The sequence below is a fragment of the Lygodium microphyllum genome, chromosome 15, assembly GCF_053477565.2.
Source record: "Lygodium microphyllum isolate KBCC chromosome 15, Lygodium_microphyllum_v1.1.10, whole genome shotgun sequence".
Classification (NCBI taxonomy): domain Eukaryota; kingdom Viridiplantae; phylum Streptophyta; class Polypodiopsida; order Schizaeales; family Lygodiaceae; genus Lygodium; species Lygodium microphyllum.
In genome coordinates, this window is record NC_141149.1 from 133,380,700 (window position 1) to 133,404,109 (window position 23,410).

Sequence of the window (23,410 nt, forward strand, 5' to 3'; positions counted from 1 at the left end):
ACTCTTAGCTAAGCTTCGATCTATGTGTATTCTCTATCCTCTCACATTTGGTATTAGAGCCGGCCCTTAGCTTAGCCTAGCCCAACTAGTGGCCACCATCTCCAGCTAAACTCTTGAACTATTGACCTGTTGTCAACTCCCTGTGCAGAGCTGTTGTCAGAGCTATTGCCCTAGTTGCCACCTGAGCAATCCGCCACCTGCAGTCTACCATTTGGCCTGCACTGCCATTGCCAGCAGCGCGCCTGTTGGGAATAAAGGCTAACCGTGCCTTTACGGTGTTCGGGTTTGAACGCATTCCTACACTTGTACTTTATATATTATCAAAATCTAAGGTGGTACATCCTATCATTGTACCAAATACCCAGTGTGTTGTGCTCTCACTCTTGCTCACTCTCCCTACTTTGAACTCTGCATTTAGTTAGACCTGTACTCTCTCGATCCTAGCAAATCAGCCGTCACATTGGTATCAGAGCAGGCAAGAGGCAGCTTGGCAGTTGGTCAGTTGTTACAAGTGAGTTGGGGGCAGACGACAACTAATAGTTGCAGCACATGACGTGCAAGCGGGCGGCCAGATGGAGCACCAGGCAGGAGTCACGCATGTAGGCATGTAGATTTGACAGGTGATAGGGGTGCAGTGAGCAGGCGATGGGCACGTAGGTCAGAGGCAACACACAACAACGCAATTGCAGTCAGCCGACGGAGTCGCGGTGCGCAATTAGCCGACAGGCCAACACAAACAATAGGCAGCACGCAATATACAAATTTTTTTTCAAATTTTTATTATTTCCTATAGTTTTTCTTCATTGACGGGCGTTTGTGTGCACACGCATAGTGTGTAATTTCGGTGCACTTTTGACCGATAAATTTTGGGGCTTTTCATGTTTTGTGCACACCAGATCCAAGAAAATTGGAGCTTTTGCAAAATTTCTTCAATTTGTGCAACAATTGCATGGTATATGCACTTGGGTACATGTATTGATGCAACTTGGATAGATTTCCTTTTGAAATTTTGGGGTTTTGACCGAAATTTTCAAATTTGTGCCCTGAATGCTTTTGGAGCAGAAATTGGAGTCAAATTTTGGGGATTTCACATGTAATTGGTGCATTGGCCTATAAATGTTGTTGTAATTGCTTGTGGAGTGTAGCTGCAGACACTCTCTACTTCTGAAAATCTATTTGCAGATCTGAATTTCTTCAATCTCATGATTTTCACTGTTGGTTGGTACTTGCAGTGTACTATGGTCACTTGTGTGATATTTGGCCTTGCATTTGGTGATTTTTTGAGTTAATTTAGTGTTGCAAATTATGGCTAGGAACAGTGATAGCAGCAATCTTCTACATATCAAGAAGCTTGAGGGTGCATATAGTTTTGCAATATGGTAAAAACAATGCTACAAGGTCTTGGTGCAGAAAAAACAGGTGAAGCCCATCAAAGCGAAGGGAATAAAACTAGGAGGTATGGAACAAGAAGAGTGGGATAATTTGGATGAGCTTGCACGCTCTACCATTGAGCTCTCAATGTTAGACAACTTGCTCTTTAATATAGAGAAGCTGAATTCAGCATATGCAATGTGGCAAAGACATGAAGAATTGTATGCTCAAAAAAGTGCAGCTAGCAAGGTTTATTGGCTGAAAAAGTTGATGGACTTTCGCATGAAGGTACAACCATGTTTGTACATTTGAATGAAATCAACTCCATTTTTGGTCAACTGATTGCTTTGGATTTTTATATTGATGATGAGTTCAAGGCTACTTTCTTGCTATGCACTTTGCTTGAAAGTTGGGATACTTTCAGGACAACTTTGAGTAACTCAAATGCTCAGCTATTATATTCTAACGTGGAGAGTTCTTTGCTGATGGAAGAACTCAACAGGCAAAATAATTCAGCAAACAAGTCTTTTAATGCATTGCATACTCAAGGCAGATTTCAGCAAAAGGGCAATTCTGAAAATTGAGCATGCAACAGGTCTCATGGAAAAAATGTGGAGTGTCATCATTGTGGCAAGAAAGGGTACTACAAACATGACTGTTTTCAATTGAAGAAAGAGAAAGAAAAAAACAAAACACTGAAGACAACAAGGCTGAGAAAAACGACAGCCAGCCTGCAAAGAAGAGCAGTGTGAAGATAGAAGAGGTAAATGTAGTCACTTATGAGAATGATAGTGACGGTGATGTACTTCTTGCTTCTTCTTTGAGTGCACATGCATTGATTGCAGATTTTGAGGATGACATGCACACTTGGATACTTGATTCATGTGCGTCTTTTCATGTTATACCACACCATGAGTAGTTTTCTGACTACAATGGTGGTGCACGTGGTATTGTCCACTTGGGGGATAACTATGTATGTAAAATTGCAGGCATTGGCAGTGTAAAACTAGAATTTCAGTATTTCTCCATGTTTGTTTTGCATAATGTGAGGCATGTATCTCAACTCAAGAAGAGCTTGATAAGCACAAGGCAACCAAATGATGAAGGCTATCACACCACCTTTGGGGATAGCAAATGGAAAATTTGTAAGGGCTCTCGCATTGTTACCAAGGGCTCCAAAGGTAATACTTTGTATTCTTTGTATGTATCTAGTATGTGTGACCATTTTATTACTATAACCAAGCAGACAAGTGTTTCTTTGTGGCATAGTCGGTTGGGACACATGAGTCAAACTGGAATGAAAGTGCTTTCTCGCTTGGGTTATTTGCTATCTTTGAGGTATGCTGATTTTGAACAGTGTGATTATTGTATTTATGGCAAGCATGCTCAAACGTCACATAAAAAATCTCTTTCTCTAAAGTCTTCACTGTTAGAGTTGGTATATTCAGATGTATGTCAAATGCCAGGGTTATCTCTAGAGGGCAAGAAGTATCTCATTACCTTTGTTGATGATGCCACATGCAAAGTATGGGTTTATTCAATCCATCGCAAAGACGAGGTCTTGGATAAATTTAAAAAATTCCTGGCACTTGTTGAAAATCAGACTAGCAAGACATTAAAGTATCTTCACTTTGACAATGGTGGGGAATATGTGTCCAAAGGCTTTCAGGACTTTTGTGACAACAAAGGGATTAAAAGGGAGCTCACCGCCCCTCGTAATCCACCCCAAAATGGTATTGCAAAGCGTATGAACAGGAGTATTCAAGACAAGGTCCGTACAATGTTGTCACATATTGCTTTACGTTACGGATTTTGGGCAGAGGTTGTTATGACATTTGTACACTTGATTAATCGATCACCAAACAAATCTTTGGGAGGGGAGGGTAGTCTCTTAAAAAGTGTGGTCGGGCAAGCCACCTTCATATGCTCACTTGAGAGTGTTTGGCTGCGAGGCATTTGCACACATTCGCAAGGAAGAACGCAACAAACTTGAGCCAAAGTCTCGTAAATGTATTTTCTTAGGATATGGTGATAAAGGTGAAATGGGGTATCGATTATGGAATCACGAGAAAAGACAAGTAGTATGTAGCAATGATGTTATCTTCGGGAAGATCGCATGCACAAATAGCTCGAAAAGATAGAGGAGGTCGGAAGGGTTGTATTCATGAGGATGTACCGATAGGACAACAAAGAATTCTCGTTAGACAACAGCAAATACTTGCTGTATATGTCCGTGAAAATGTAAGGAATAATGCTGAAAATGATCAGCAAGATCTTGCCCATGATGTACTACATTTTTAGCAAGAACAAATGCCTTTGGAACAACCAAAACTAGTTGTACAACATGCTGAACTTGCAAAACGCAAGCTGTTAATGTAGATTTGCAGGCTGAACAGCTAACAAATCTTGATCATTGGGTCTGTAGGTCGACTAGAGTGCAAAGACAGCCAAATAGGTTTGTTCTTGGTATCAGTTATGTGGCTGATTATATCATGTTGATAGATTGTGGTGAGCCATCATGCTTCCAGGAAGCAATGGACAAAAAAGACAACGAGAAATGGCGAAAGGCAATGCTGTCAGAGATAGAATCTCTCATAAAAAATGGCACTTGGCATTTGGTGCATTTGCGTAAAGGGCAGAAAGTATGACCATGCAAATGGGTTTACAAAATGAAAGTCACTTCTGATTGTTTGCCAAAGTACAAGGCACGACTGGTTGCTAAAGGGTGCAAGCAAAAATATGGATTTGATTTTGATGAACTTTTTTTTGGTTGTATTTAAAGATATGGAACTCATACAGATGGATGTAAAAAAAAATTTTCTTACATGGTGATCTACATGAGGAGATCTATATGCAACAACCTAAGGGTTTTGTTGCAAAGGGGAAAGAGCACATGGTATGTAAACTCAACAAGAGTTTTTATGGGCTGAAATAGGCAGCATGCGAAGGGTATCATAAATTTGATACATTTATGCAATCTCAGGGATTCCATCGCTCTCAAGTTGATCATTGCTTATACACCAAGATGGCTACCTTATTCTCTTGGTTTTGTATGTGGACAACATGCTGATTGCAGGCAAGGATATTCGTACTTTGGACTTCTTGAAGCAGAGTTTACACAATAGCTTTTATATGAAGGATCTTAGTGAGGCCAATCACATTCTTGGCATGCGTATACTCAGGGACAGATCAAAGGGTCTTCTTTATCTGTCACAGTAGGAGTTTGTTACTAAGGTTTTGGAGCGTTTCAATATGGGAGGGGGGGGGGGGAATCCATTGGTGTACCATTGCCTCCATATATGAAACTTAGTGCAGATGACAGCCCTACATCTGATGATGGAAAGGCTGAAATGGCCAAGATACCTTATGCTTCAATTGTTGGTAGCTTGATGTACACTATGGTTGCTACAGGTCCTCACATTGCATTTGTGGTGGGAGTTAGCAAATAAAAAAGCATTGGGAAGCAGTGAAGGTATCATGAGATACCTTAAGGACACAAAAAATTTGTGTATTTGCTGTGGTAAGCAGAAGTCATTTGTTGTTGGCTTTACAAATGCAGACTATGCTGGTCATCTTGACTACAGGAAGTCTACTTCAGGATATGTGTTCACGTCCATAGGTGGAGCAGTCTCTTGGATATCCAGGCTGCAAAAGTGTGTTGCATTGCCTACTACAGAGGCAAAGTATGTGGCTGCCAGTGAGGCATGCAAAGAGGCTTTATGGCTTTCACGTCTGGTGAGAGAGCTTGGTATTATAGAGGTTCCTATCCTCCATTGTGATAGTTAGAGTGCTATTATGGTAGCATGGAATCCTGTCTTTCATGCAAAGATAAAGCACATATAGGTGAATTATCATTTTATCAGGGATGTACTTCACAGCAAGAGCATTGAGCTTGTCAAGGTACATACAGATAATAACCCTGTAAACCTTCTCATGAACGGTCTTCTAGTAGAGCAATTTGCTCATTGCTGCCACATGATGGGGGTTGGATAGTATATGTGTATTTTAGCTTTGTACATACACAGACTCGGTTGATTCTTTTCTCTACCTTTAGGCACGTTGCCTTAAGGTGGGAGGTTGTTTGGAATAAAGGCTCACCGTGCCTTTATGATGTTCAGGTGTGAACGCACCCCTACACTTGTACTTTATATATTATTAAAACCTAAAGCGGTACACCCTGTCATTGTACCAAATACTTAGCGTGTCATGCTCTCAAGACTCACTCCTTCTGCTCACTCTTCCTCCTTTGAACTCTGCACTCAGTCAGACTTGTACTCTGTCTTGATCCTTGCAAATCAGCCTCAGCGCCAGCCTTGTCCCCCATAGCTTTGTGCAGCCCATCCTACAGGTGCCGCCATCGATACAGGTGCCTGCCCTCTGGTCTGGTCCCTACGCTCGTTCCAGCAGCGCACCATGAGCGCTCACCAATCTTGTGAACCGCCACCGGCCAATCCCTGACCACAAGCCTTGGTCAGCCGCCGCCTGCTAGCTGCCAGTGCGACCTGCGCCTCCAGCTCTGAATTGCCACCTGCACTGCCACGTCTGCCGCCACAGCTCAGTTCAAGGAGGTAAAAGAAAAATTTAAATCAAATTTTAATTCAGATTTCATCTTTTGGAAGGGGCTTGTGCTTGGGCAGCATATCTCTGTTATTGCAAGTGTCTGGGACACATTTCTGGCAAACATTTTGTGCATTTTGGATCAGAAATTTGGGGCTTTTGATGTCAGCTCAGAGATTGACAAATGTGCATCAGTGACAGTCTATAATAGACTGAATTTTTGGAACAAGAAATTTTGGGGCTTTTGCATTTTTTGTGCTGCTAAGCACTGTCTATGCTTTGGACAGTGTGTACATTAGATAGCTTTTGATAGTGTGATTAGATTCGCTAATTACAACAAGTGTTTGTTGTAATTTCTGGAAATTCTCATATTCTAGGTTGGTCCAGCTTGAAGTATTACTCTTGTGCTCCTTGATCAGTGACATTTACCATGGCTAATCAGGGAGGTGATGTATTCACATATGTGTCCAAGGAGGATAGGTGGGATGGCAACAACTATTCTCTATGGTCTTTTATGATGAAAAATGTACTGATTGCAAAGAATGTGTGGGATTATGTCAGCGGTGAAGAAGTTCGGCCTAGGGTTGTGGCTCCTGTCACACCTCCTCTTGGAGAATGTGGGCAAAGCCCACTTAGCCCACTCAGCCTATTCAGGCCCCTCTAGCTCAGCTGCATCTCTAGAGATTAGCAACTCAAAAGGCATGGGACACACAAGATGCTCAGGCATTGTCATTGATTGCATTGGTGGTTCAGTGGTCTATCATCCCCCACATTCGGTTTGCAGTTCCTTTATGAGAAGCATGGCTAACCCTAGAGCATATGTTTGTCGGAAAAAATGAGACACACATCTCTTTTTTGAAGAAAGAGCTTGAGACTGTGAAGATGGGTGAAGGTGATTCTATGCAAGATCATTAAATAAAATTTAGGACTTGTGTGAGTAGCTTATGAATGTAGATAAATATTACTTAGATGTGCAATTGATCTCTACTACTTCAAATTCATTGTTGCCCTCGTATTTGGCCTTTCACATGGCCTTGAGTCTCACTATGAGGATTCCCCCATAGCCACTTACTTTCCTTTAGCTGGTTAGTTTGCTCTTAGAGAAAGAGCAAACTAGAAAGAACAATAGGGTGGATTTTATAGCCTCTGAGTAGGCTTTTATGGCAATGTAGAAGGGCAAGGGCAGCCAAGCTAAAAATGCTCCACAAAGCTCTAGGACATTAGGTACTTCACAGAGCAGTAAGAAACATGGGGGCTCATAAGCTGAGAAGGACAAGTGCCACTATTGCAAGAAGCTAGGTCACTATACCACAGAATGTAGAAAGCGCATAGCCAAGGAGGAGGAGGAGTCAGGGATGTCTGTTTTTGATGCACCTTCTATTGCTACTGAGTCCGCGTCTTTTGTTGCAGACTGTGACTATTGTTTTTAAACATACAGTTATGACTCTTCTTGGGCTGATAGAGCATTTAGCTCTACTGAGGATGCAAAGACATGATTCTTTGACAATGGTGCTTCTAGGCATATCACATCCCATAGGGATTTATTTTCCTCTGTTATTGCACCTCCTTTTGGCAAGGACAACAATTGATATCTTTGCACAATTAGCAAAGGATCCTCAATTAGCTTGGTTTTTTAATTTCTCCAAGACGGACAACAAGGGAAAAAGGAAAAAGCCATTCTCTAGATGCTTCTGAATAGTAGGATATACCAAAGGAGATGCCAAAACAGTCTCAAGATGCTCTCAATGTTGTCAATGAGCAAAAGCAACTAGTACCAATGGGGGTAGACATGCAATGCAAGGCCATCTTGGTTTAGTTGAATCCAGTGGATTTTGGGTAGCATGTAAACATGGGGCACGTGGACACTTTGGTGGTGGTACGATATTCCAAGCTATCGTTGCTGCGAATAATATAGTGATAACTTCTTGTGCACAATGAGAAAAAATAAAGTAAGTTTCTTGTTGACCTTATTAATAAAATGTATTCTCGATCATTAACCAATTCTATCAGGGTACCATATTGGGTTAAAATATCTTTAAATAAGCATTTGGCAACAGATTTGGCAATGTTGTATGGGAGAGTCTATACTTTCATCCATTTCATAGATTAGTTAGTTTTCATCAAGATGTACTTGTTATTGTTATATGTTATTGCCAATGAAATTGGACCAATAAAGTCTAGTAGATCCCATTTTTGAAAGGGCTTGAAGGGTAAGATTGGTTGAAGTGGTTATAATGCAAATATAGCCAATAAACATGTTTGTAGCGGCAACTTTATGATAAGTTGATTTTAAAAGGGCTAGCAAAGGACTATAATGAGGTGGTAAGATAAAGTGAAAGCCTTGATTTTCATTCAACAGTTTGATGTGGCTTTTTTAGAAGGCAAATTTACCGAATTCTCAAAGATTTGAAAGGCAACCATTTTTTTGAAGGGAGATGCATTGTAGTAGTGGTCTGCACTTCTAATGCAAGGTAGAGCACCATCAACATGGATACAATTTAAGCAAATGTTTGCTTGAATTGATGAGCACATTTGAAGTGGTATTATGATTGCTTAGCATAAGTTGGATCCATCACAATGCAAAAATTTGGAGCAATTTAATAAGAAGGTATGGGATGCATTGCTGCTCGTAACTCCTTATTGTGCTATCTAAAGGAATCAAGAATTTTTGAATAAAGACTATCGTGACCAACATGTCACAACTCATGGAGATGGCAAGTTGTGTTAAAGATCATATTTTTTGTAAGTAAAATGTGGTTGATTATATCACTCAAAAAACTGATTACAACGGAGTGTTCATGCTCAACAAACTAGCTGGAGTTGATGTAGAATCATAAGTACATCATTTATATAAGCCTTTCATGGGGTCCTGGGGAGAATGGGGGCAAGAAGCCATGGAGGGGGGGTGTATCGCCATTTGGGGCTGCCTACTTGCATCATGAAGAATAGGTCTTGGCCGCCCCAAGTGCTCAGGACGTGGAAACGGAGCTCTTGATGAGCTCGAGACTCACCCTGCACCTGGTCCCACCGGCCGCAGAGGGAGTGGATGATGGAGGTCCAGAGCTCTGCCAAAGTCACTTGTACTAAAAGGCTCGCCCCGCCAAAAACCTCCTGGCAGCGCGCCTTCTTGATGTGCCATCTAGTAAGACTTCCTACGATCTCCCATACCTTAGAGCGGTTTGCTGTGGTCTCTAGTACCTGGCAGATGGGTAAAGCCTCCAAGCCGACTGCTGCGCATGACCCAGCCTAAATGATGAAGATCCTGTCTTGCATCCCGGCCTCATATAAAACGTGACAACCCTGGTTGACTACTTGTCAACAAAAAGCTTCCCATGAGATACATCCAAGGCTGGGTGCCAGACGGCGGAGAATGCGGCATGCTTCTCTCCACACGAGCTATGCCGCCTCGCACGACCAAAGGCAATGCTTTGGAGTTTCCAGAATCTACTGTGTGTAGTGTTTACACCCTTCATTGTGCCGCATCTGGGCTAGCCAACTCCCCACCACCAGACCTCCATGTGCCAAAAGCTATAAGAAATAAGATACTCTTCTCGACCTCTAGTCGTCCCACTGGCGGCGCTGGAAAGTCCGACGAAAGGCATTCATGATGCTGTGCTCCGCCGAGTATTTGCTACGCGAAGGCGCCTAGTCCATGTCCTCCTAGATGAGCACATGTCTGTCAATCCTAATTGTATACTCCAAGAACCTCAGTGGCTTCTTGGTGACCATAGTGGCCCGCCATAGCCACTCTCCAGGGTCCCACTCCAGCTCATCAAGTGGCCTGCTCTCCCATATCCAAACCACTCTGCTTGTCACCTGTAGGGGGATACATGGTGGTGAAAATCTAGCGGCCCATACCTCGCCAGGCTCTATTAGCTCTCGTATCCGGGGGTCAAGCCACTCCTGAGGTATTGCTGCGCCAATCTCTCTTCTCAGCTCAACTCCTCTTTGACAACTTGATGCCTGCTGTAACACCTACTGGTTCATCATTCTGTATACCTCCCGCCATGTCCTGATGGTACGAATAGGGCCGGCCTCCCAACCAGCCCATTGGATGTGGGGGCGCTCACCAATCTGTATCTCGTCCTGATCTCTAATCTACGGGTTTCAGATCACTAGCTGGTGGTCTATCTCCTCTTGGCAACTTGGGGGGATCTGATTTAGGGCCTTACAGAGACCCTACGACACACGATGTGAGTCGCGGAGGAAGGAAGATCTAGGGGGCGTGATCTGGGTCGTCGTGAAGATTCATCTCAAGGACAGCTTCCAGTGACCACCAAGCCTCGATCTACACTCCTGCAGACCCTCCTGCAGTAGGACCTTCCAAGTTTGCTCTCCTGGTATGAGCCTACGGACTACTTAATTGCCCAAAAGGGCCAGGCTCTGGTACCTTGGGTCTATGATCCCAAGCCGAGAGAAAGTTCCGTACTAGGTGGCAAAGTTGAACTATATAGGACGAGGAAAAGCACCAACATGAAGCGATGTACGAAGTCGTCGCTAGGAGAATGTGGTTGACCACCAGGGCTCGGCCCGCTAAGGAAAGGCGAGATAGTACTTCGGTAGGTCAGCTTCCGCCTGATAGAGTTAAGGATTGGAAGAAACTACTGGGTTGGGCAGGAGTGATGTCGAGTTCCATTTAGAACCCTAGGTAACAGACGGTCTGCCCTCTGCACACTGATCTAAATCCCAAGTGGACGCCCCACTCCGTGCTAGAGTCCGGGTACCTCCAAAGCTAGTCTGACTCTCTTCAACATTAGCTCATTGTCCTCTATATAAAGTGCGGTATCATCTGCATACGTTGAGTCTAACAGCTCCGTCTCTGCTCTCACTAGAAATTGGAGGTCACGTAGTCCGCTTACACGTGACCTGAGAAAGTAAGACTGCCTCTACAAAGAGTAGGAATAGATACCGGGCCAGAGGACAGCTTTGTCGGACCGATCTCTCTAGTCGAAACTCCTCCCTCCTGCTGCCACCTATGAGAACCTTGCTAGTAGCCGATCTGTAAAGTATAGAGACCTTGCGGATCCATGCGTGGGGGAAGCCCAACCTGACTATGGTGTCCTCTAATAAGTCCCAGTCAACCCTATCATAGGCTTTCTCGAAGTCCAAGAGAAGTACAGTTTCCAACCATTTCTACTCACTGTCACATTGTGGTCAAAGTATATCCCTGTCACAAAAATGGCTACAACTTTTCACCATGATATCAAACTCCAAAACTTTTTAATTGAAAAAAAAAAGCTAACAAATAGCTCTTCATTGACGAGCTATAACACTTTACTTCAAAATTGAAATAGAATATTTTAGAAATATTATTTTCATGGTGTAAGAATAGTCTAACACCTTGTAAATTCATTGTTTTGGCTTTTTCACTACTTGTAAATCCAAATTAAGGTCTCTAAGCCTTGTAACATCTTGAATAGGACCTGTAGCTATTGAGGACTACTTACAATACCCTTTGTCACAAGACTGTGACAACTATTACCTTTTTGTTGATTTCTTTATTACATATTTTATTTGGTTTTTCTTTTTGGAAGGATCCCTCTTGAAATCTAAACGCCTGAGTTGCATGGCCACTTTGTGAAACGGACAGGAATGTCTAGTGAGCCAAGACTGGACAGTTAAGGTCCAGTATAAGTCTGGAAGAGATTGATGGCACTGTAGATTGACAAGCTTGGAAGAGACTTGTGAAAGTGTATATGGACAAGTGTGTTGAAGAACAAGTCTGGAAGAGACTAGTTCAAAGTAAAGATGGACAAATCTCCAAAAGATTAGTCCATGTGGAGTCATCAGCGGAAATTCACTTTCAGTTGAGCTACATTACAGATTTGGATGTAGCCATAGTCTGCAAAGATGGTCAGAAGACTAGTGGGGATGCAATGGAAGCAACTCCTAAAATTTAGGGAGTTACTATTTTTGGACCCCAGAATCTGTTCGCGTCATTACCTTCGTTTTTGCACGAGGATCAATCTTCTGGTCTGTGCCGAGGTCAAATTCTGCACCGAGGATGGAGAATTTTAGACCGAAAGGTTTAAACATGAAAATTGTTACATGTATGCCATGTGTCACAATTTGGGCATAAATTCCCAAAGGAGAGAGAGAGGGTAGCACAAAAAAAAAAACGAGTTTCAATGCATGGGGGGCTCATTTTTGGTGAAAGGGAGATGGATTGCTGCAGATGGAGAGCTCTTGAGAGCTGGTCTACCTTGTCTATGATGCACAGAGGCTTGAGCTTGCTTCCTATATTCTCTCTCTCTCTCTCTCTCTCTCCCCCTGACAGTATGGTTATGCTGTAGAATCAAGGGCCTTTCTTCTGATTCAGGTACAGCTGTGTGGAATATGCTGTTTTTGCATGAGGCAAGAGCCTCTTTTCTCCAGGAACAGGAGCAGATGTTTGCAGTTCCCAGCAGGGACAGGTGAGGGTGGTAACCTCACCAAGCAAGTGCCTGAAACAGCACTAAACCAGTTCTGATTCTAGACTGTTCAGAGGCTATTGTAGAGCCCGATTGATGCCAGAATCAAGGGGCATTTGGCCCAAATGATGCAGGACAGTGCAGGGAACAATATGAGCTGAGAACAGGTCTGAACCAGTATTTACTGTGGGCTGAACAGTACAGGGAATAGTATGAGTTGAAAATAGGTCTCAGAACAGGTCTGAACCAGTAATTACAGCAGTCTGAAATGGTCAAATCTGCACTCCAACCAGAAGATTCAGACTTGGGCAGAGTTTCCCCTCCTGGTCGGCTTGTTTTGGGTCAGTAATTGTACGGTTATGCTGTCAAATTTCACCCAGAATAGGTGAAAGACAGCCCATTGTACTTTCTCTTTTTAAAAATAAAGAAATACCACAAGGGGCGCTTAACTTAGGGGCCAACAGGGTGTCTGTGTGGCAACAGGAGCATTCTAGCTTCCTGTATTTCTTCTTCATTCTGTGTCTTTAAGTTCAGGTAAAGTGGACGACTGTAAATTGGGTGAAAGCATTTATGTATTTTGGTTGTACACTACCGCCCTTTCCAGTGAACAGGCCGGTTACACCCTTTATAAGCCCTTATATAAGCTTTGAAATGCATCTCTATAGATCTGTTGCTATTTGTGTCATTATACATAGAAACCCAAATAGCAATATATATAGCGACGGTTGCACGTTTACCAAGTCGCCTATATCCCTAAGAGAAGTCCAGCAACCTCTCCCTCTTGTGGAAAGTTGGGTCTTTCCAAGCATCACGTGCTCTTACTGTGAGGAGGAAGACCTCCTATGCCTCCTGATCCTCCCTAGCCATATGTTGGTAGTTTTTGCCTCTGCTCTACTGGTCTTGTAAGGTGTCCAGGTTGAAGTCTCCTCCAACAATCTAGGAGTCCACCTCTGGCAGTCCTGCTGCGATCTCCCCCTAGAACGTGTTGCATGCCCTAACCTCAGTAGGGGCATAGATATTGAGGACTCCAAGGCACGAGTCCCCAATATCCAATCTGATCCATAGAACCCTCCCTGCCACAATCATCCCATGGTCACATACATATGCGGTGAGACTCGAGCCAATAGAGGTACATACATCTCCACTCCTGCCGTGGGCACCAATGGCGTACTCCCAGTAAGTGTGTGAACTGCCTGGAAATACCTTCCCTACCCGATGGGCCTGGGTGGAAGTGAGCTTATGCTCCTACAAAAGTAAAATGTCAATCCGTCCGGCGAGGAGAGGTTGCAACTCCTGCCGAATAATCAACTTCCTAGAACCATGTGTTCCATTATAGTGGAGGCTATTCACATTCTAGGATACTAGATGTAAACTCATAGGGAAACCTGTGACTGACCGAATAGGCATCTGTTCGGTGTGGAAGCTGCTGATAAAGAAGAAGAGCTATGGGGCATGCAAATACGCTTTGCTGTAGGCCTAGACAGTGAACTCCATTTTCCAATGGTGGCCCTCGGGCGGACCATGGGGGTGATAGATGCTCTTGGTGGTATCTTGAGGGCATCTATTAGCCAGACTAAGAGGCGCGACTCTATATACTGGTAGAACCGGGCCGCTTGTGCCAGGGGCCACTCGATTATATCCATCACTGCTCTCCACTGTGGAGAGGCTCAAAAGATAATGCTCAGATGTGGGACCTCAGCACCAGTCCACCAGGTAATGTCCATCATGCAACCTGGCCACTGTTGGGAAAAGAGTGCTAGTCCTCCTTCTCCAATCCACTGGGAGATGTGGTTATAGTATTCTGAAACGCCGTTTCGGAGTTGCCGAAATGGACCAGCCATTTCGGACTTGAATGGAAACAGCAGACCGCCGTTTCGCGATTCTGCGGCTCGTTTTGGTGTTGGTTATCCAACGTGCTGGATCGCGATTTGAGTCCGGTTTCAAACTTCTCGACTCTTGACTCGCGTGGCACACTCTAGCTCTCGCCGCCGCCTCCTCGGTTCTCAAGGTCCATCCTCCTTATTTTCTTCTTTTTCTTCTTTTTCTTTTTCCTCTTATTCTAATGAAGCAGAAGTGGGACAAAGAGAGGCTAGTAGGCCTCAAAGGACCTCGTTGCCATCTTCTAGTGGTGGTGGGCAAAAGGGCTCCTTGCATGGTGCAAGTATCCATACAGGACTTCAGAGGCAAGCAATTGTGAAGGCAACTAGGGAACTCACACGCTTATTTATTCGGTGTGCTATTGCTTTCAATGTGGCCACTACACATCAATGGAGGAAGACAATCAGGGCAGCAAGTCACATAGGGTGTTAGTGGAAAGGCCCATCCGGAGAAGCATCACGCACACGGGAGCTTTGAAAAGAGAAAGTATCCATAGAGGCTCAATTGGAGCCCTTGAAGGAGACATGGGTGAAATATGGATGCACAATATTATGCAATGGATGGTCACATATGCGTAGAAGGAATGTTTACAATGTTTTGGTGTCTTCATGTAAAGGAACCATGTTCATTAGGGCCATTGATACCTCTGCCTTAGGTCTTACTATCACAGGAGCTTTCATTTGGGAGCACATACGACAAATCTTCATGGACGTAGGAGTTCAAAATGTGGTGCAACGGTGATAGATAATGGAAGCAATTGTGTGTCTATGGGACGTATGCTTGAGGAGGAGTTTTCTAGCATAGTATGGACTCCATGTGCATCCCATTGCCTTGACTTGTTTATTGACGATGTTGGGCAAATATCTTGGGTGGATGACACTTCCAAGACGACAACAAGTAGGATAAGATTTGTGAAGAAGACGCTATCCGTCACAAGCATGTTTCGAGCCAATAGTACACTTTAGCTATTGAAGCCCTCCACCACTAGATTTGCTTATATGTTTATTGTATTGGAGAGGTTGATACGAGTCCGTCCAATTTTGATACGGACCATTGCATGCGAGGAATAGCTCACATAGAGTGACAGGGAGTCTTCAAAGGCTCTTGCTTTTAGACACAATATTTTAAATGAGAGTTGGTGGGTTGAGGCAGAGGCATTGGTAAAAAGTATTTACACTGTATTGCGCATTACTGATATGGAGGGAAGTACTTTAGGGCTTCTATATGAGTTTATGGATAAAATTGGCAAGGCCTTGCTTCGCAACGGCTTTTTATCCCAAGATAAGTAAGTTTTTGTTTAACTTTAATACATGTAATTATTTCGTAATAACGACTCCTCGATGATTGATCATTATTCTAACTTTTAAGTTTTTAACTTATTTTATCTATGATTCATTATCCTTTGCTCTAAAGAGTTGATGAGATTCGTGCAGTGTGGAATGCACGATGGGATTGGTTTCATAAATCAATCTATGCTATCATACATATCTTGCATCCCCTTTGGTATAACGAGGAGCAATACACTAGCGAGAAGTTAGAGGAGGGTTTCATGGAGTATATGAGATGCCTCACAGGGGATGATATAGATATGATGAGGAGAGTAGAGGATGATTTACTGGCATTTTGCAATCATTTTCTTCATTTTGGGCGAGTAAGCTAGGCTTCAAGAGACACAGCTTCAGTCTCTCTCTTGGTGGGAGAAATGCAACAATTGTGCTTCTACTTTGGTATGTAAGTGATGATTTTTATATTTTGAATCTTGATTATCTAATGCATTATGCAACCTAGGTAACAGATTCTATAATCTATTGTCCACTCAAATGTTAATTTTGTGGCTTGCATATTAGCAATTGCTAATTACTTAATCTCAATCTCTTAAATTTGAATAGAAACGCATTGCCATTCGGGTCCTCTCGTAAGATTATAGTTCAAGGTCTGCTGAGAGGAATTGGAGCGCATGGGCCCTCTTCCACACCAAAAAGAGAAACAAGCTCACAACTGCCCAGTTGAAGCGTTTAGTGTTTTGACATTGTAATCTCCAGCTTTTTGGAAGGACCGCTTTGTCCCCTGAGCCTTCAGAGGTAAATTGGTAATGATTAGTATTATGTATAATTAACTTTTTAACCTTGAGTCCTTGACACTTGACATTGCTAATTTGCTTGGAAGTTTTATTGTAAATTGTGATATGTATGAATATTAAACATATCGAATCTCCTCTAATATGATATATCTTTGTCTCGTTCATCTTTACAAGTGAATATTGACAAGATTGATATAGAGAAGGTGCGCGACATTCCGTAGATACCACAGTAGGAGCGGGATATCTACTCCATGCTCTACGAGGAGCTATTGGCATCGGTGCACAAGACTCGTGCACAGATGAGAATTAGAGTAAGGGCCACTCGTGGTTGTGCATCACAGGCAGAGTCAAAGCCAGTCTGAGGATGAGGCTGAGGCTGCTTCATCAACTTCTTGATCAGGGTCCTTGGAGTCAATGGTGCACAGATCCTCAGAGTCCGGGTGAGTCATGAGTCATGACTTGTGATATATAGAAGTCAATTTAGCAGTGCAGAGTCTAGACTATAGTTGCCAGTTGTTCATTGATGTTGATACTTATAGCCTCACTAGACTTTTGAGTTTTTACAGATTATTCACATGACATAGTTACATGTATCATTGTATCTTGATCCCACTTATCATGCATCTTGATTCTTGTTCCATCGTTCTTGATGTTAGTCTTCACTGCTCTTTAGATTATAGATTATTCATGAGTCATAAATTCTAATTCATTTTGTGGCCTTAAGTTTTGAAAATTGAATCTTAATTGTGTTAAGTTGTTTTAAGTTTCAACCATTGAGTCCTCAATCTTGACTCCTCAATCTTCACTCATGAGTCGTGAGTCGTGACATTTATAATGAATCATGATTTCAATCATATGACTTAAAGACTCAAAGTTTTGTATGAAATTTAGATACATGTTATTGTAGGCATTGATATATTTACATACCCACATAATACTGTATTTTTTTTAGTGTACAATCCGAAACGTCGTTTCCCCATTTCCAAAATTTGGCCAAAACTCTGAAACTCCGGCTTTTACCGTTTCTGTTCCCCTTGTTTCCGAAACTCCCTCGTACTATGGTTGTGCCAATGCGCAGCGTAGAGTGAAGCCAATCCCAAAGTTGGGCCCTAGATGGGGAGTGTCCTACGACCTGACCAAAGATCGCTGTTTCTTTTAGGTCCAGCTCTGTGGCACGGACGGCTTAGAGCTGTTCCTTAGAGAGGACGATGCGCAAGGTGTTTGGCTGGGGGCACTCGCAGAGTGCACTGACATCTAACTAGAGGTTTCCATTGCACGTCCCTACTGAGAAACAACCAATCATGCTGCTATGCTATCGGGGGAGTTGCTGCAGAGGGAGGGAGCAATTGGAGGGGAGGAGGGGGGCGGGGCCGATGGCGGGAAGGGGAGGAAATGCTGTTTTCTGATGGTGGGGGAGGTGTTGGACACCACTAGAGGCCGGCTCACCACGGGCACAACGTGGATGGTGGGTCTACCGGACGGGGTCGAGGCCATAGAGTAGAAGAGGCCGGGGGGGGGGGTCAAGTGGAGAGGGCGAGGGGATCTGACGGAGGAGGTGGGGTATCATGGTGGGGGGAAGAGTTGGTGTCAAGCAATGGCAGGGGATCATAGCGGGGGGACAGCAGGTGGGGGTGGATGAGGCCGGGCAGTGCTGGCGGGGGTGGGGGTGGGGTGGCGCTAGGGAGGAGTGCTCCACGGGGGGCAGACGCACCACCGGGGGGGGGGGGGGGACTAGGCAGGGGAGCAGCGCACCACGCAGCAGTAGGTGGGGGCGTGCTGGTACGATGACGAGGACGGGGGAGTAGCGCAGTGCGACGGCAAGAACAATTTTTTAGCATAGTTAAAGATCATATGCAAGGCTAATTAAAAATGTTAAGATTTCATTCACATTTCACATTCTAGTGACGTCCTTGTTTGAAGCAACCTTGTCCAATTGCTCTATTGCCATGTCTCTTGGTACATTTTTCTCAGTTTATGCGAATGAGTAGATTCATAGAACCAAAATCTTGGGTATTGTATGACCAATCATGATCATCTTGTAGTTGCTTGGCTCTGTAGGTTATTGCCTTATGGATTGGTACTATTGTGTGGGTAGCACAACTAGGGGAAACCCCTCACATAGGGCTGTATTACACATGATGGATCATGTGTGCTAATAGGGGGAAAACCCTCACAACCTTCGCTACTTGGAGATGAGCCATTTGAGGATCAACTGCACTTACATGTGCTAATGGAAGGTTCGGCAAATTTGTGTAGCAATGTAGAACTAAAACCATATTCATGATGAATTGATTCCCTTCCATATATCCGATTTGCAGTTCTTTGTGATTTAATTTCAATTCATGTGTCACTGTTTTGAGTAGGCACTTCTCAACTCTTTGAACTCTAATTCATTTGCCTCACTTTTTGCTGTAGCATCAACAGGCTTTACAGGCATTTTGTGTGATATCAAATTGAAAGTGGAGGAACCTCATCCAAGACGTTTGCACTTATCTGCACACCATTAAATGTTCCACTTATAGTCCACAATCCTATGGAGGCCATTATTAGGAGTTATCTTTTTCTCCATGTGTGAATATCTTGGATAGGAGATCAATCACACTTTCATGTTATCTCCTCATGAACCCCTAATCCCAAGTGGTCTATGAGTGAGTCACCTTTGTAATTCCTTAATAGTAGACAAACCATCCTACCCCAGCTAGACTTCAGTAAATTGTTTCCTTTGGACCAAGTAGATGATGCACTTATTTTGTCTCACATCCTCTTGACAAGTGCAATACGAAGTATTCTTGTTTGATTCCTCCACCAAGTCGAGTTTTATTCCCACCATGTCAATGTGAATTGCCAAAATGCCATGGTAGTCCACCTACAGTTTTTAACATTTGTAAAATAAGTAAAGTGGTAAGGACAAAAATGTGTCTGTAGAGGAGATGCAAGAAGGTGCACAGCAACTGAGTTGGAATTTCCGCTGCTTATGCCTTTGGCTTGAGGTGTAAATATGTTCATTGCAGTTTTTGATTGTTTGTGTTTAAGTGTGAGGTGTGGCCTAGGCATGTCGAGTCAGGAGCTTGTGATGGTCATTTTAGTGGGTGGGTCAACCTTGAGGCTTTTGGCATATAGCTTAGGCTTAATGTTTTTTTAATGGTGGAAATTGGTTTAAGAGATTTGATTTTCTGTTTGCTTGTGTTCTCTTAAAGTATGATAGCCAGCCATTCCCAAGTATTTGACTTTGGAGTTTAGTTTGCATATTGGTTCTCTTCTAAGAAGAAAATCAAATTTGGTATCCTTCCTATGTCTGACAAAAGGAAAATGCCATCTTAATGTGTCATGCAAAAAATCTGGGCTTCTTGCCCAATGCTAAGACATTGTTCAGAAGTGTATTCAAGCAAGTTCAGCATAATTTCTGGCTAAAGAATCTGGTCATGTCTGATCTCTGTTCTTTGGTATCAGATGATATGCTGAAGGCTTTGAAAGATAAATATCCACAGGTTGAGCCTGAACCTGAGGAAAAGTATGAGGTCCTTTACCTTTGCAGTTTTGAAGGTTGTGGAAAAGCTTTTACAGATCAGCGTGCCATCAAGAAGCACATTCAGATTCATGGAGAAAAGCAGTTTGTCTGTCACTACAAAGGTCGTGGTATGACTAACGTATACTATATTTTGTTTTTTTCTTCTCGATAGCCATTCCAGTTTCGGACTTGTCATTTTTATATCCCCAATCCAGCTGTATGTGTAAATAAGTTGTATCAGTAGGAGGTTAATCATTATTCTATGCTACGATAAGAGGAATTTAGGAATAATAGAGCAGGCACATTGTCATGGGTCAGGCTTTTACTAGTAAATCCATGTGTAAATATCATGTACTTACACTATGTTCTCTTGAATAGATTCTGTATTGCATAAGGTTTGTTTCATTTTGAAATATTTTGAGCTTCAGTTGTTTTGGAAGATCTAGGCAAAGGAAGTGATTTGAAAGATTGGAGTTTTGAAAGAGAATCTGAACGAAGCCAGACATTTAATGAATATAAACTTAGTATTTGGAATATTAGTCTCTTTCATTGGGCTGCACAGGGTGGTATATGCCATGGTTGACGATGAGTTTGGATTAGATGTCATAGCATGCATCTGAAGTTTTGCATGGGGAAGTTGGTGCAGCTTGTTTTACTCCTGTGCGATTAGATTATGCACAGTGATAAAAGCTGTGGCAAATCATTAGTGAGATTACTGTTGTGATTAGTGCTAACCATTTCTTGCTGAGCATCTTTCGTATTCTGAACATTTGATGCTACTTGTGCATCTCTATTTAATGTATGAGGGGACTGATCTTGTCCTAGCATGCCATTTAGTGAATCTAAGTTTCTTATTTGCTTAAAAGTCGTTTTCCAAGTTAAACAGTCATAGCATCTTTCTGGAAAGACTCATGTTAAAAATTGTCTTTTTGTGTGTCAGATGATATGCTGAAGACTTTGAAAGATAAGTATCCACAGGCTGAACCTGAACCCGAGGAAGAGTTTGAGGTTCTTTATCTCTGCAATTTCGAAGGATGTGGAAAGGCTTTTACAGATCAGGGTGCACTGAGGAAGCACACCCATATTCATGGAGAAAAGCAGTTTGTTTGTCATTATGAAGGTTGTGGGAAGGTGAGACTAAACATTTTTGGTGTTAGACATCATTCTTTGTATACGGACTGGGTCAGCCATCTTAACTGCTTATGTACATTTTCTTTTCAGCGGTTTATGGACAGCTCAAAGCTAAAAAGACATTTCCTGATTCACACAGGAGAGAGATCCTTTGTGTGCCCCGTGGAAGGGTGTGGTAAGGTGTGTATTTTTGGTGACCAGAGTTGCAATAACCTGAAATCAATTGCTTACCTGATAGTTCACGTAAGGGCAATTTTCTAGTTGCCACAGGCTCTAAGTCACTGCAGGTTGCTTGGAGTCTGCGAGAGTTTATTGTTTGCTTTTGATGTAATAATGCTTCATGAATTGCTGAGAACATGTTGAGTTTGCAGGCCTTCTCGTTGGATTTCAATTTACGTTCTCACATGCGCACACATACCCAAGAGAATTATCATATTTGTCCATTTGAAGATTGTCGAAAGCGATATGCCCATGAATACAAGTTACGTGCACACTTAAAGTCCTGCCATGAAAAGGTATGTATTCTACTTTGTAATGCTTTCAATAGATATTTACCAAACAAAAACAGTTTTTGTTTGTGCATCTGTGCATCTATTACTGAAAGTTCTGGGATACCTACGACTTTGAGGTATTATGCAATTGCCTAATGTGTTTATATTACTGAAAAGGAATGGGATACTATTAACTGGGAAAATTTTAACACAGCTACTAAGAGGGACCTTGTTGCTACAGGTGATACCTCCTGAAGTAAGACTTACTCCTCCAGTGCCCCCCGTGGAGAGAGAAGTTGCAATGCCAAGGGCAGTGGCGACACCTGCAGCATCAGTTAATCTTGAACGGCCTTTTGCATGTCCATACGAGGGCTGTGATAAGCGATACATTCATGAGTACAAACTGAATCTTCATCTACGCAAGGAGCATGCACAAGAAGAAAATGCTGAAGAAATTTCTAGGGTTGGGAGGCGTACTGATGCTGAAGATGATATGGATGAGGGTAGTGAAAAAGAGCCCAATGGTAAGGTTGGAGTCATACGAGGCTCTGGACGAGGAAAACTCCGCATTATATCAAAACCGCCTACAGTAAAAACCTCACGGAGAAAGCCAGTGCCCTCAGCTCCAGTAGAAATGAGTTTCAAGATTCAAGGGGGTTCTCGAACTGTTAGACGAAAGGAAGTTCCAAAGAAGGAAGTAGATAGTGAGGAAACGGAAGAAGAAGATCAAGAGGACACAGAAGATGAAGACTTGGGCAGAATGATGCAGCCTAGAATGGGATCAGAAGATGATGAAGAAACAGAAGATGACATGGAGTAAAGTTTGGTGTTTCATGGGCGCTTTCTTGACAGCTTATTGGTTCTGAAGGCTGGAAGCATAACACTATTGACTGATCACAGGTTTCAGTGTAATTTTTTCTTTTCAGAACCATCTTCCTCAAATGGAGGCTCTGTTTGTATCCCCATCAAAGCAGTTGTGCGCTCCAAGCCAGTGCTTGAAGCTCTTGGGAAAATGATGCAGGGTAACTGCTGCCCCAGTGATATGTTGTACAGTTCTGACACACCAGAGTTAGAAGTCTTTAATCTCTAATTGTTTGTATTTCTTCTTACATCTTAAAATACCATTGTGCCAAAACAAGCAGTGCTCGCATGGTGAGCCAAAAAAGGGATTCTTTTGCCATTAAGCTTTATATTTTAATTTAGAAAGTGCATAGCTTGAAGCAGCCTCTCAGGGGTATTAAGAGACAATTCCCTAAAGGAAAACCTCTAGAGAGCTGGTCTCTAATTATGTACAGTCACTGTGCTTGCTTTATGTACTGTCAGAAGTGAAAGTTTTTCCCACAAAAAGATAAGATGTTAACCATTTTAAAAACAGCAATTTTCAAGCTCAGGCTAAGGGTCGAAGCTTTAAAGACTTACACCGGTCTCTTTTATCTTACTTCCCAGTAAGAACCAGGAGATGAAAATGGGTAAATTTGTGGCTTTGCTCTTAAATGTGATACATGTTTGTAATGGTCATGTCCTTTCTATTCAGCCTAATGAGAAAGTTTTCTAACTTGGAATATTATTTCTACCTCAACTTGTCTGGGGTGTGTACATGTGCAATACATACAACATACAACACTTTCAAATGGGATTATCCTGGCTTCCTATCACTAGGCTTCTCCTTAGGTGTCATTTTATGTAATGCTGTAATGGCTGGGGATCCTATTCTGATGCCAATAGTCATATGTACAACTTCATCCTTATCATAGTTGAGCAGATTCTTCTTGCTCAAAATAGTCCAAGTGATGTGTTTATTTTACTTTTCACAAAAATTTGTTGGGTGTGCATATGTCAATTGCATATAATCCCAGACATTCTTAGAAAATCTTGAATTTTTTGTGAAGTAACCTCGAATTTGTAATGATAATACCTAGTACCTTGTATTGAATGTACTTTTTGGAATGTCATCTCTTTTGATCCTTATTTGATAGTAGCTTGA

General features: G+C 42.6%; 1 protein-coding gene across 3 annotated transcripts in view; it reads left to right on the top strand.

Moving 5' to 3' along the window:
- The window catches only part of YY1 (zinc finger (C2H2 type) family protein), a 43,921-nt gene extending 21,074 nt beyond the window's left edge, over positions 1 to 22,847 (top strand). The window contains exons 3-7 of one of the 3 annotated variants that reach the window (XM_087694798.1): positions 19,747 to 19,932; positions 20,745 to 20,935; positions 21,026 to 21,115; positions 21,307 to 21,450; positions 21,668 to 22,847. In XM_087694798.1, coding sequence (XP_087550924.1) covers positions 19,747 to 19,932; positions 20,745 to 20,935; positions 21,026 to 21,115; positions 21,307 to 21,450; positions 21,668 to 22,246 — 1,190 coding nt within the window. In that variant the 3' untranslated portion in view covers positions 22,247 to 22,847. The remainder of the gene's footprint in view (positions 1 to 19,746; positions 19,933 to 20,744; positions 20,936 to 21,025; positions 21,116 to 21,306; positions 21,451 to 21,667) is intronic. The other 2 variants (XM_087694799.1, XM_087694800.1) reach the window with 2 other exon arrangements.
- Positions 22,848 to 23,410: the final 563 nt, after the last annotated feature.